Source organism: Engraulis encrasicolus, chromosome 16 (genome assembly GCF_034702125.1).
Source record: "Engraulis encrasicolus isolate BLACKSEA-1 chromosome 16, IST_EnEncr_1.0, whole genome shotgun sequence".
Classification (NCBI taxonomy): domain Eukaryota; kingdom Metazoa; phylum Chordata; class Actinopteri; order Clupeiformes; family Engraulidae; genus Engraulis; species Engraulis encrasicolus.
Genome location: NC_085872.1, coordinates 34,171,849 through 34,186,969, shown reverse-complemented (window position 1 = coordinate 34,186,969; position 15,121 = coordinate 34,171,849). Strand labels below are relative to the sequence as shown.

Here is a 15,121-nt window from a genome sequence, read left to right as displayed (position 1 = left end):
CACTTTATCATATAATTCATACTCGGATGACTGTTGTGTTCCATGTTGTTTGAATATGTTGTAGAGCTCGAGAAGTGCTTTCAAAGAGCATTTGTGTTTTCCTTTGACCTGTTGTGTTCCTCGATCCTTATCTATCTATTGAAGTCAGTTCACCATTCACCCTTATTAATGGAGCAAACACAAACACTGAAGAACCAAATGTGTTGAAATCCTTCCATTTTATTTCCCATCCTTCCTCTAGGCCTACACAAACAGTATTTTCCTGATGACACATAGGTGTACGTTTTAATGCAACCCAACATTACTCATTGCATCATATAAGAACAATAGACAGTTGTCCGGTTAATCACATGTACTTCCATGGATAGAAAGATATACCTTTACATTTACAACAGCTACAAATAGATGAGCACACTGTGAAAATGGACAATGGATACCAGCACGTCAGCCTAGTTTCGGAGCATAAACCAGGCTTAAGTGATCCAATCATCACTCAAGAGGTTCTGCACCTTGAGGCCTAATAAGATTATACACACACAGTCCCATAACTGGTTATATATTATATTATATTATATTATATTATATTATATTATATTATATTATTATAATATTATTATAATATATTATATTATATGAATCCAGTTCATAACCAATTTTCGTCCTCCATAAACAACATGTCATGCTTCATAACAATAGGCTACTTTTGTTTTTGGATAACCTTTGGTTAAAATGTATGCATGTTCAGTGAAATGGTTGTGGTTAATTTGACATTCTCAGAAGCTGTGCTGCTGTAATGGTTCTTACTGTACATTAAATTGATCTTAATGCTATTGCTAATCCATGCCTAAAATATCTTCAAGATTCATTGCAAAGAAATCAAGCACATATCTCCCCAATAGAGCCTGCTGTTCTACTGCAAAGGACTATGATGGTCTGAGTTCAAAATACTGCCCTCCGCCTAATCGGTCAGATTACGCATATTCGCCTCTAACAACAACGCAGTTGTCGTACCATATTCAAACACACACCTCCGGGTTAATAAAACTTAATATAGAAATTGTATCGTGTGAAGGTAAAATCAGCAACAAATGTATTTAAATGACCCGGAAGTAGCTGTTATTTCCCCTTTCCAAACCGCAACTTCATTTGCCTGGCGCTGAAGTTTTGAAGACGCGAAGATCGGAGTGCGGTGAAGACGTAGTGGAATTTAAAGACATCGATTTGATGAAACTTTGGAAAAGAGGAGCTCTGTTAAATAAGATAGGCTAATTTGCTTTACATATTTCTCTATTATCACTACTTTGAACGTCAACACCTTTGGCAAAGATGTCTGTGGCTGGGTTGAAGAAGCAGTTTTATAAAGCAAGTCAGGTGAGACATAAGTTTTCAACTTTACGCACTTCACTTGGAGGCCAACGTTGGCGGAACTTTCACGATTAACTTAAACGTTAAGGTCCTTGTGTACGCAACACATTGGTTAAAAAATACCGTTTCATTTTTGCCACAATCACTTGTGTAGACAGACGGCAAAGTATCGTGTGTTGATCAAACACGAAGATGCAAGTCAAGCAAACTTCACACTAATACTTCAACTTTTGCCCAAACTTTACAAGTTATCAAATTGAATGATAAGCTTTGGCTGTTCTGGCTCCTGTAGGCTATTTTTATTGTCAGTGTTTTTCGGCACTGCAGTCTGTCGGTTTATTTACGCAGGCATATTTGTCATTTTGATTTCTGGGGAATCTTATGCTCAACGCCTTCTTGTTGTTTTTGATCTAGTTCAGCATGATGAAGTTATGGTCGCAAGGTGCCAATAGTCTGCGCTGATTTTTTTTTTCATTCTACAGTTTAGTAGAATTACAGTTTAGGCCTACATTTGTTGGCCATTGCTTGGGGGGTTGTATCAGTGGGATATTTCCTCCCTGGTATTCTCCAATGGGCAACATAAAAAGTTGCTATAAAAAATGTTGCTATTCCTTGCCATTGTATGCATAAGGCTGCAGGCTGGAGAAAAATGGAGAGGTGCATGACAAGGCAAACAGCAAGCCAGCATCTTGCACGCCTGTATTCATATGGCTGCATTTGCTATGCTATCCGGGTCTGTTTTGGGACAACACATGTGGAAAAATGGTAAGGACACAGTGTGTTGCCTTGCCTTTGTCTGGTTTACTTTACATTGGCTTGGGTGTTGGTCTTGACTCTTTAAAAAAGAATGACACAATTCTGTGTGCTGCAAAGCTGTCAGACCAGATTCCACTGTAATGCATACCTGCCTGGTAACCCTCACCCTCCTTTTCTCTCTCACCCCATCCCCCTCTCTCTCTCTTCTCAGTGTGGGTCAGGTGTAGTGGGGGTTAGACTAAATCAAAACAGAGAACTAGCATTCATGCATACCTTGTCCTTAAAAAGAAATAAATCTTATGAAAACAAAAATATCAATAAACACCACTTACCTAAGGGCCCATATGAAATCTCTGGGTTTGAGGTGTTTTTTTCGAATGATCTCCTAGCACATAGCTCACTGGGGCCTGTGGCACAGCTGTTCCGAGTTATACGGCGAGGCCTTATACAATGGAGTCAGTGTTTGAGTCTACACTTCAGTTAGAGTCTACCTTTTCAGTGAAATGCATACAATCAACTGTGATGTACTCCAACAGGGTTCAGGGTATGGGTTGGGTGGTCCAGAGGGAATCTGATGGACAGATAATAAACATGCTTCTGTTCGGTCATATTAATGCAAATCTCCTCTCTCCAGTGCTAGCAGCGTCGATCAACAGCGCAAGTGTGTGTGGGAGGGGGTTAGAGGAGAGGGAATCATACTAAATGAAAATGCTAGTTTGATAAATCAGCTTTTGTGTTTGCCTTCTTATTGCTCCGTTACATTTCATGAAAGTCAGTTCCCTGCTTTGCTGCAGTTGCAAAACACAGAAGGCTGCACAAATCCGAGCCGATACAGTCACTAGGCGTAACTGGTGAAGAGGAAGTGCTGTGTTTCCCCTTCACTCATGAGCGTGTGTGTGTGGAGGGAAAGAGCAATGGCATTCAGGAGTGAATTTTGCTGATCTGAGGGAAAACATTTCAAATGAGATCTCGGGGAAAGAAAGAAAGGAGGAGAATAACTGTGGGGACTACATGAACTTTTCCAGCCGAAGTGGCAAAACTTTTTATGGCAAAGTCAGACCATTTTTGATACATAGTCAGATCCATTCCTGGCACAGATTTAGCCTACTTCCTAAATACTCTGAGATTGTGAGAAATGCTCCTCTTCTTTCTTTTTAAACATTTTCTTTCTGTTTTATGTGTCAAATACAAAGCGTGCCGTTACAGGTACACTGTGTAGGATGGTAGCCAAAGTAGGTATTGCAGCTATGCTACTCATTGAAACTATTGCCAAATTTGATATTTTCATGAATATTTACTAAAGAATAAACTAATGGTTGTTTACTAGTATGACCAAAGTATTGCTTAAGTTTTGCTAAAAATGTCTATTTCTGGAAATTCAAAATGCCGGAACATGGGGTCCCCCTTTTCACCTATGAAAAATGTGATTTTTCCAGTCATAATGAATACTTAGACTTTGATGGTAGTGGTAAGTATTCATGGAAAAGGTAACATTTGTCATGCAGCATGAATTCTGGAAATTAACTACTAAAAATATTACACAGTGCAGTGTTTAACAGTGTTTAAGTGCGCTAATCACTGAGGCCAGTATGTTGTGAAGAGCCAGGAAGGTGCGCCACATGTTTACTGACATTGAGAGCTTCAAGGAAAGCAGTCAAAAGAATGAAGGTTATCTAACATGATGTCTCAGTGCTCATTCCAGCCCACATTACATCACCATCACCATCACCTTTGAGAACTTGCCATGTGATTTTAACTGCAGTTTTTATCAAGGTAGAAAGATTCAGCCATTCAAAAACATGTTATTGCAAAACCCCAACTGTTTTATATAACATTCCTACAGTATGCAAAACAGTTATAGAACTTGGTGTGGAGAATATAGCAATTCTGGGTACATCGTGGAAACAAGTGGTCATTCCATTCAGTGTACAGTGGAGATAACTTATGTATACTGTGTACTATTATATAGTATACTACTACTCTATTCTGTATCAGTGGTAGAGATTACTGTTCCATTGTGCGCAATCACAATGTACAACTGTTGAAATGACTGAAGCCTTTCTACAATCAAAATAATTGACAGTAAGTCCTAGGTCCTGTAATGTTAAAGCAAACGAGTATAATATACAAACTGAAATGAATGTTTGAGGGCTAATGGGGGCAGCCGTGGCCTAGTGCTTTGAGAGATTGCCTTTCCATCTGGGAGATGTAGGTTCAAATCCCACCTGACCTCTCCCTACACCTCCATCCATGGTTGAAAGTACCTAACCCCACATTGCTCGGTGGACTGTAACCAATAACCTCAACTGAGTGTATTGTAACTGCAAACACCGGGTGTTTGTCTGTTCTGTTTTTGCAACAAAAATGAGATGATCGAAAATGAGTCTCTCTCTCTCTCTCTCTCTCTCTCTCTCTCTCTCTCTCTCTCTCTCTCTCTCTCTCTCTCTCTCTCTCTCTCTCTAGTTGATGAGTGAGAAAGTGGGGAATGCAGAGGGAACCAAACTCGATGAGGACTTCATAGAGCTTGAGCGAGTGAGTGACGTGCCATGGTGGTTTTGTATTGCAGTTAACTCCCACTCTCTTGATGCTCTCCTAGATTGAGCAACTATGTATGTCAAGAACCACCCATCACACTGTTTTTTGTCTTCTTTAATATTTTCTTTAATGTTTTCAAGACAAGCACTACAATTGAATAGATGTGGTACATATGTTTATTAATTTTAATTAGCATAGACTCGCATATACTGACCAAAGCATAAATCGTTGCCAGGCAGAACATAATGCATAATCATATGACTTGGCACAAGAATGGGTTAGGATCTAGTTGTGGAAAAAGTGATCTTTTCGAAATGAATTGCTTATTCAATTACTTTATTCTGTGTAATGAATAGAAAGCTGACATAACAAGCAAAGCCATAGTGGACGTCCTGGGTAGAACAACAGAGTTTCTCCAGCCTAATCCAGGTGAGGTGTTCTGCTGCTGCTGCACTGCCATCCCCACCCTTTCTTGCCTTTACTTGGACCCTCCCTCCCCCATATCACTCCCTCTTGTCTTTTCTTACCAACAGCTTTGTTATTTTGTTCTGTCTCACTACTGATTGTGTCCCGTCCCAGCATCCAGAGCAAAGCTCTCCATGATGTCCTCGGTGTCCAAAATCAGAGGGCAGCAGCCCCGTAGCCCAGGCTACCCTCAGGCAGAGGGCCTCCTTGGGGAGTGCATGATGAAGTATGCCCAAGAGCTGGGATCAGGCACCAACTTTGGTAAGAGAGAGGGGCCGTGTTTGACTGATTGGCTAATGTCACATTTAAATGTTCTACTTGAATCAAACACAAGCAGGTAATTGGATTGCTTCTGGGTCTTCACCTTTTCCTTGGTGCTCATCAATGCAGGGGTTCTCAAACTTGGTCCAGGTAGACAGATGCTGAGGCACTCAAGGTTGCAATTTTTTTCCTTTTTTATTTGGCTACAATGCCTACGCGTTTCGCCCTTATGGCCTTCTTCAGGGCGTATTGTGTTCTACTTGAAACTTGCATTATCATACGTGTAGTGGGGAATACGGTTAAACTACCAATACATGTGGAAAAACTCATTAACTAATAAAGAGATAATGGTTAACAAATGTTTTACAAAGGGTTATTTAAGGTTTGAATAATGCTTAATAAATGTCATATCTAATGCTTAACAAGGAGTCTGTATTATAAAGTGTTACCTTGTGTATGTTAAAGATCTTTTTATACTAGAGTGATGGCTGCATAGCGGCAGTTAAAAGGTCATTCACTGAACCAAACACTCTCAGATATAGCCTTACTTGGCATAACGTAGGCCTACAGTATATTTCTTGTTTGATAATTGAAAGGTGGAGCCCTCCTTGAGGTTGGAGAGTCTATGAGGAGACTGGCGGAGGTGAAGGACTCACTGGATATAGACGTCAAGCAGAACTTCATTGACCCTTTCCAGACCCTGGTTGACAAGGACCTGAAAGACATTCAGGTACATAAATAATGCATTGGACCTTACATTTCAACATTTCCTCAATAATATCCTAATTTCCTCAATAATTGCTTGTGCTTTTCCATGTAAATTAGAAAAAAAAAGCTGTGTAAAGAAAATTAAAGCATTAGTGGTGTGGATTGGCACTGCCCTCACGATCCGATTCGATCACGATTCGGGAGGTAGCGATCCGATTCGATTCGATTCTATGCGATTCGATCCGATCCGATTCAATTCTACAATGCATTGCAATGAATTATATTTCTACTGAAAGGAAAGCAAATGTTTCATCAGTCATAAGGCAATACAAGTAGTCAGATACTGAGTAACAATTTATTGGCTGTTTTCTGTATCAGTCTGGATCAGTCTTGCAATGCTTTGAAGTACTTTTATTTAATTTAACATTAATTTGCTCTCGAAATATCCACGGAAGTAATTGAAACTTAAAAAAATTGCTGCATCGATCCTGGAACTTGCCGCATCGATCCTGGATCGTCCATGCCCCGCATTGGATTGGATCGGATCGCCGAATCGATCATTGTTGACACCACTAGAAAGCATGGTCTTATAGTGCAGTGGTTCTTAACCTTTGTGTTGAGGTTGTGACCAAAATTCTGCTAGCAAACATTATAATTAGACCATATCAAGACCAAATTACATGTTTTGGTCCCCATGTAAAGGCATTGAGGTATTGGTTAATGTTTCAAACAATAATTATTGTAATGAATCACTTAAATCCTTTTTTTAGTGCGTATACAGTATACACGTGTAGAAATTTGGGTGGGGGGTGCGCGGCTTGTCTTGGGCACAGGTAAGGGGGGTGCGTGAAGAAAGCAAGGTTAAAAACCACTGTTCTAGTGGACCAGAAAATGGCACTGTCTAGGCTACTGTACTGTACTCAACCTCTAATCCTCACAGCATCACCTGAAAAAAATGGAGAGCAGGCGGCTGGACTTTGATTACAAGAAGAAAAGGCAGGGGAAGATTCCTGACGAGGAGCTGCGCCAGGCAATGGAGAAATTTGAGGAGTCAAGAGAGGCGGCAGAGAGTAGCATGCACAACCTGCTGGCAACTGATGTAAGAACACACACACTTCCTCTCACGTACTCTCTCTCTGTCGTGCTCTCTCTTGCTTTCTCTCTCTCTCGCTCTCGCTCTCGCTCTCGCTCTCGCTCTCTCTCGCTCTGTCTCGCTCTCTCACTGTCACTCTCTCTCTCTCACTCTCTTTCCCATACATGGATTGCACAAAAAAATGTTTCCAATATTTATATCACTGATGTACTGTTTTATTTCCTTTATGTGTTCATGTGACCCCTTAAAGCTATAATTAAATCAAGAATAGTGTTGGATCCAGCAGAGCACCCAAGATTTGGAAATGACCTGTTTGAGTAGCTGAGTACTTCCTGTGCAACACAGCACTGAGCACACCCCTCCTTACAGACAGACATGAGCATAAAAGTAAACAACCGGGAAATACTGTGGCTATTTCAGTGGCATTTCAGATGCGTATTGCCACGTACTATGTAAGACCATGAGACTGCAGGATACGTAGGTCTCGTACCCGGACCGTGAGAAAGCTATGGACCCGTCATGCTGATGAAATCCTCTGGGTGTGGTGGGTGGGAAGATGTCTAGGAGAGCCCATTAAAGGAGAAGTTGCGGTTTTGTGAAAGTGGAAGTTTCACCTTATAGCATGATGAGACCCACCACACACTCACTTCCACCTGAGGCACTTGCGTTCAAAGAGCGTCCCCTCGTGTTTTTATTGCAGAAAAACAATCCTGGTTTTCGCCATAAAATGAGAAGGTCAAATGTTGTGGGTGGGCAGCATGAAAACTAGTTCTGATGAAGCTGTTGAAAAGGTAAATAATTGAGCAGGACACAGAGACCGATGTCAGTCAACAGCACTCAGCAACAAGTGATGACTTTGTGTGGGTTGCCATGTATGGTCATCTAGGTATACACAGTGAGAATAAGTATTTGATCCCTTGCTGATTTTGTTGCTTTGCCCACAAATACACCGCATTTCACATTATTACGCAAATGACATTTTTTGCCGTTTTCCTAAATAATCAATAGAAATGACAGTCGTCATAATTTTCAAGTAATCGGCCATTAGAGTACAATTCAAAAGTTTTTGAATGAACCTTCCAATGATAACGGTATTTTTTTAAATAACAAAAAACTTAAAATGCCCAAAATGCTCTGTTCCAAATTATTACGCAAAGCAGTTTTGTAGTGTTGTAATACAAATTTCTTTCTTTTTTTCCCATTTACATCAAAACAGTTGGCATTTGGTACCTTCTAAATTACATTTCGATGTTCAAAACTTGGTCATAAGCTGTAACTGGAATGCTGCGTTTAACATTGAAGTCAATGGCAGGGCATTGCATGGGAGTTATGGAAGCCTAGATATCCTTGATGCTTTGCTCTCAGCTGTTTTTGTTTGTTTGGTCTGGTGACCCACACTTCACTCTTCAATATACCCGTAGATTTCCATGCCACGTGTAGGTGCTTTGGAGGTGATGACATTCTAACTCACCAGACATAGCATCCCATTCATTTTCAATGGGGTTTTATGTCTATTGAAGAGTGAAGTGTGGGTCACCAGACCAAACAAACAAAAACAGCTGAGAGCAAAGCATCAAGGATATCTGGGCTTCCATAACTCCCATGCAATGCCCTACCATTGACTTCAATGTTAATCGCAGCATTCCAGTTACTAAGACAAAGAGCTTATCACCAAGTATTGAACATTGAAATGTAATTTAGAAGGTACCAAATTCCAACTGTTTTGAGGTAAATGGGAAAAAAAGAAAGAAATTTGGATTACAACACTACAAAACTATTTTGCGTAATAATGTGGAACAGAGCATTTAAAGTATTTTATTATTTAAAAAAATACCGTCATCATTGGAAGGTTCATTCAAAAACTTTTAAATTGTACTCTAATGGCTGATGACTTGAAAATTATGACGACTGTCATTTGTATTGATTATTTGGGGAAACAGCGAAAAATGTCATTTGCATAATAATGTGGAATGCGGTGTAAAGATATGATCCGTCTGTAATTTTAATGTGAAATGTTTAGTTTTTCACTCCCAATTTGTGTATTTTGGCACCCCCCTAATGCGTGTTTGGATCCAGCGATGCAGCATCTAGTGATGATTGATGACAGCTGTGCCCTAAGGCGCGGTGCGGTGTATGAGGGCTTCTCACTGTGATTCTACAGTAGCTTCTCTACAGAAGGTTGATGTGTGTGTGTGTGTGCAGGCTGAGCAGGTTAGTCAGCTGGCAGCTTTGGTGGAGTCCCAGCTGCAGTACCACAGGCAAGCCACACAAGTCCTGGAGGAACTTTCTGCAAAGATGGTGGAAAAGTAAGCTTATTTTTTTTAACACCACACACACACGCGCGCACACACACGCGCGCACACACACACACGCACGTGCACGCGCACACAGGCACACTCGCACACTATAACATTTTAGTTATAGACCACGACAATTATAATAGGCAGGGTAGTATGGACAAGCAAGGCAGTATGATTGGACTGGTAAGGAAAATAACAGCTTAACCCATTTTGTCCTAAGCCCTTTTTGGGAAAAGGTGCCCTCTGCCTATTAAATCCTAAATATATCAGACTCTGAAGCACATACAAACATGAAATAGGTTACATTTAAAACCTAGAACCTTCATTTTGCACTAGTATGGTGTTCATTCAGCTCTAACATACCCACATCTTTAATAAAATAAAATTTCAAGAACTAGAATGCAGCGTATGTGTTGCTTCAGGACACAATGGGTTAAAGAGAGCAAGACAGGGAATGACAAATACCACGGATCAATAGATAATAATAGATATACAGAGCCTGTCTCACACCTACAAGTATGGCTCTCTCTCTCTCTAATGTGTCTGTCTATTGTCCAGGGTGAACGAGGCCCAGGCCCAGCCTCGTCAGACACGCACCCCTCGGCCCAGGCCTGCCTACAGCTACTCCGATGAGGGGAGCTCCAACGGGGGCTATGCTCCTCCCTCCTCTGCTCCACCATCTTACTCCCCAGGTAACAGGACCATTCTCTTCTCTTCTCTTCTCTTTTCTTGTCTTGTCAGATTCCATGCCTGTTTTAACCATACAGGTAGAACATTAGACTAGAGGTGACACGGCAATCCGCACACCAATTTCTCTGGGAAACGGCAAGTGCAGCCTCCCACCTTGTGTAGGTACCTTCAGTCAATGCAAATCAATGGAGAACCTGCCCACATCTGACAACAAATGGACAAACTGTGTTAATGTGAAGTACCGGTAACACATTAATCAAAGAGCAGATTTGAAATGTCAGGCTAAATATCTACTTAAATCCTATGAGTCGATAAAATACATTTAAAAATGAAATTACATTAATTATGTTGATATTTAGCAACACACTTAAACTGTTGTCCTTGTATAGTGTGTGGATGGACATTAACACATTATTAAGCCATTGTTTGACAGAGGTGAGCCCCCTTCTCCATTCATTTCCATTTCTCAGGTCTGGGACTGATGTCTGCCACGGATTGCCGTTAAAAAGGCGGCGGGGTCACCTCTAGTCTAATGTTCTAACTTAATGGTTTTAGCGTAATATACCGTAACTTAGGCATCATATCACAGGACATTGGTATCGCATGTTAATGATTGTACTACTTGTATCAAGAGGATACCCACAGTGGCCATGGTGTACGCACTTTTGAAGTTTGTTTGAATGCTTTTTGCTCTGTGTTTAATCCTTTGTGGTTGTAGCTCCGCCCTCATTCAACCGAAGCTCCGTGCGTCAGCGTTGTGAGTCCCCTACTGAAATGTCACGGTGATGTACTGACAATAGGTCCTCATCAGAAAGGCTTGGTTTGGCTTCCTGAAACAGACAATACCCGAACAGCCAAAAAGTGCTGGACATACGTTAAATTTTCATGACAATACAAAGTACAATGCTCTTGCACTGTGAAGCTGCCACTTTTGCCTTTCTGATTTGGACATCAAGCACTGAATGGGTGAAAAGGTGTTACTAAGTCTCTGTACATGAAGAGTTCAGATGCAAAACCCCCTAAGTGCCTTTTCAGAAAATAATCTTAATTCATTTTTATTTAATACAAAGCTATCAAAATTGCATATTTTATATTTTATTTATGTAATATAACTATTTATATGTATTATCAAGTACATGAATGTAAACCAAACCAACAACAGGGTTCTCTAAAAATATAGAAGTGCAGGTCTTCAGAAATGGAGTTAGGGGGTTTTGCATCTGAACTCTTCACATGTACATTTGGACTTGTATGGGTGTGTGTGTGTATGGATGGAAAACCTGGTTTGAATTACAATCAAATTCTTTCGATAGATTGATGATAGACACACACTACAAACAAATGTACACTTACAGACATGATCAGGTGAATATTATGGATGGAAATGGTGCAGAGAGTGGCTAACTTCTGTTACTCTGACTACTAATACAAAGGCCCTACCCATGTTTTATTCTCTACTGTATGACTTAAATGAAGCGGATGAAATCAGGTGAAAGATACAGGAGATACCAGTGAAATAATGTTGACCTGCTATGCTTGTGACGGTAGCAATGTACAAGTGAATTAACGCATTCAAGAGAAAATGGTAAACTTACAGGAGCTTCAGTGATTGTATAGCATGCGGTATGAAGGTTTGAAAAGGGGTCCTCGGTAATCTAGATGGCATTGTTCATGCCTGAATTTACTGTCTTTAGAAGATATCTGACTGTGACTGAATGTGGTACGAAAGCGGTGACGAATAGGACACATCTTGAGCAATCAAAAAAAGATAGTACATTTTGATCTGAACTCATTGGGAAAGTGTCTTAAAAATAATGAAACTTCAATTAAGCCTTGAAAACAAATGTACATGTGTGTAACAGAGCCTTTGATCATGGCCTGGATGTTTTTGACCATGACGTTTTTTTATTGATTTTCTACAAAATGAGCGTGGAATGTGTTTTTGCCAAACTTTCAAGAATCATTGAGGGTCATTCTTAACAAGTCTGACAGGCTGACAAAGATGCGTCCGTCTATGCAAAGGGGCCCTGGAAAGACAGACAGACAGACAGACAGACAGACAGACAGACAGACAGACAGACAGACAGACAGACAGACAGACGGATATACCCTCTTATAGAGATGCTAGGACGCATCTAAAAACTTTGCTTGTTTGCCATATCCGAGCAAAATGAATTGGGCTGCACAATGACTTATTTCATTATTTTGCTTTAAATGGCATGTATTGGCTGGGAGGCCAGACCATTGTCTTCCAATATAGAGAAAATAATAATCAACCAACTTGGCCTAATGGTAGGGCACCAGGTTACATTACATTACATTACATTTCACTTAGCTGACGCTTTCATTTATTCAAAGCGACTTACAGTTATTATTTGTCAGGGTATTGGTTACAGTCCCTGGAGCAATTTGGGGTTAGGTGCCTTGCTCAAGGGCACTTCAGCCATGGATGGAGATGTAGGGAGAGGTTAGGGGGGATTCGAACCTGCAACCCCTATATTGAAAGACCAACTCTCTAACCACTAGGCCACGACTGCCCAAGGTTACTACACTAGTGACGCGGGTTCGACTCCGGCCTAAGTCATGTTGCCAATCCTTCCCTGTTTCCCTCTCCCCACTCGTTTCCTGTCCCTTTGTCACTGACCTATCGTAAATAAAGCACAAAAGCCAACAAAAAATCTGATGGTACTTTTGTTTATAGTGTGGCAACAGCGTTTTCTAAGGATGACTGTCACATGGTATTTTGTGCCGAATACCCCTCATAGAGTACACTATACACTGATCAAGCCTGTTCTTGATATCCTGCTTTTTCCACATGGAGAGAGGGAGGAGACCGTTTGAGTAGTTTCAGGAAAAGACGTTGGGATGGGTATCCTTCAACTCCACAGAGCAAGTCAGACACATGCACTCATTTTTCCACTTGAGCAATGAAGTCTTGAGCCGTAGAAATGTAAGAAGTGTAGAGATATTGCTGAACTAGCTAGGTGATTTACATGTAAGTAGTCTACAAAACCATTGTATTAACTTGTAACACTGAAAAAGGTGGTTTGTTTATTTATTTGTAGTTTATTTGGCAGGGACAATGCAATGCACATTGTTAAAAACATGACATGGCAGAGCCATGACACAACTTGCAGATGTGAATACATGGAAGGTTTATAGCTAGATAGCTAATTTGCAACCTCAGTCCCTGGTTTGTTAGATGGGTTGTTGGATTAAGATTTCGGTTTTTATTTCATGCACGTCATTTCTGGACTGGTGTGTCATAAAACATGCTTCATCTCCCCACCACTGTGCACAACGCTCATTACCTTTTACATTCACTTACAGTATGTCCAGATCACATGCAGTACAGTCTGCTTGAACTTCTTATTTTCCTCTAATCAATACTACTCTGGGAAAGGCAATTCAAGTTTTGTCAACACATACTATGTCATACCCAAAATCATTCATCTTGTAAATCACCTGTCTCTTCTGATCTGCTCTCCTCCCTCCCTCTTCTCCTCCCTCCTTTTTCTCCTCCTCTCTTATCCCCCCCACCCCTCTCTGTCTCTGTGTGTCCTTCTCGTTTGTCTTCCATAGCTACAGAGCAGCCATGCTGCAAGGCGCTGTACGACTTCGAGCCCGAGAATGCCAACGAGCTGGGCTTCCAGGAGGGCGACGTCATCACCCTGACCAATCAGATCGACGAGAATTGGTTTGAGGGTTCGGTGCGTGGCCAGTCAGGATTCTTCCCCTGTAGCTATGTGGAGGTGGTGGTGCCTCTGCCTCGCTGAACAGGGAAGGTAGACAGACAGACAGACAGAGGAAGGGAAAGCGGAGGCGAGAGGAGGCATGTGAGAGATAACACTCACATGTGTGGACCTCCTTTCTGGCCAGCTCCCACTATCTAAGCATGCATGCTATATATCTGCACCTTTCCACAACAATGAAGTAAAATGCAAAAAAAAATTATAAAATGAAAAAAATATGAATGTATCCGTGAAACTTCACACATGTTAAATGTGTTTATTTGGATTACATTGGTCACTAGTGGTTGGTGGTTATGCTATTTGGAGTTAGTCATTGCATAATAGAATTCTGCATTTTGGATGTTCAGGTGAAATAGACACTCATCAGGCTTCCGCTGCTATCAGTTCCTGTGTATTTTCTTGGTAGTCTTTATGGTAGCAGTCCTATCACTAATTTACTTTTTATTATAACATAGTATCTATGAATTGACTTCAGCAACTGTGCCATTCTATCTCTTGCTGGTTAGTGTTTTTTTGTGCAAATTACTACCTCCCTCTAGTGGTGGACATGAGAATGCAGCATAGATATTTAGAGACACGTTAACTTTTGTGACTCAACTTTTCAGACCAGATGCATAAAAGCAGCAAATACTGCTATTTTGTATTATGTACTTGTACTATTTTCTATTATGTATGGCTAAAGGGGCATCTTTTGTTGTATATATTTCTAATATAGGCCTACTTAAGACACTTAGGAATGGGTTGTAAATGAACTAGCTCAAAGCTGCTTAAAGGGACAGTTTGGCCAATTTCAACATGCAGTTGTAATGCTCACACTACCCTGGACTTGTCAGTGCCTGAGATTTTCTTTTCTTCTTCTTCAGCCGTTTCTGAGGTCCTGGTCATTGTAATGGGGGCAGCTCTTTGTTTACATTTCAAAAAAACACTTTTATTTATTCCCAAAAACATCCAAAAGGTTATAAAACATCAGCAGACAACTAGCAAACAGCAGTACCTTTTGGGAAAATATTTGGAGTTGGCCTATGTTTCATTTTTTAAAAATGTAAACAAATGCTGCCCCCATTAGAATTGCTCATATCTCGGAAAGGGCTGAGCCGAAAAATGTGGCATCACCGGGTACTGACAAGTCAAGGGTAGCGTGAGCAATACAACAGCATATTGAAATTGACTGAACTGGTCCTTTAAGCTTTTATATG

At 40.7% G+C, this 15,121-nt stretch overlaps 1 protein-coding gene across 2 annotated transcripts; it reads left to right on the top strand.

Annotated features, from left to right (window-relative positions):
- Positions 1–1,031: 1,031 nt before the first annotated feature.
- sh3gl1a (SH3-domain GRB2-like 1a) lies at positions 1,032–14,571 on the top strand. 2 transcript variants are annotated; one of them, XM_063219496.1, is made up of 10 exons: positions 1,032–1,371; positions 4,585–4,653; positions 5,013–5,085; positions 5,236–5,382; positions 5,979–6,112; positions 7,031–7,189; positions 9,386–9,489; positions 10,042–10,175; positions 10,892–10,930; positions 13,756–14,571. In XM_063219496.1, exons 1-10 carry the CDS (start codon positions 1,327–1,329, stop codon positions 13,947–13,949), a joined length of 1,098 nt encoding a protein of 365 aa, XP_063075566.1. In that variant the 5' UTR covers positions 1,032–1,326; the 3' UTR covers positions 13,950–14,571. The 2 variants fall into 2 exon arrangements, with proteins under 2 accessions (XP_063075566.1, XP_063075567.1); XM_063219497.1 differs by lacking the exon at positions 10,892–10,930.
- Positions 14,572–15,121: the final 550 nt, after the last annotated feature.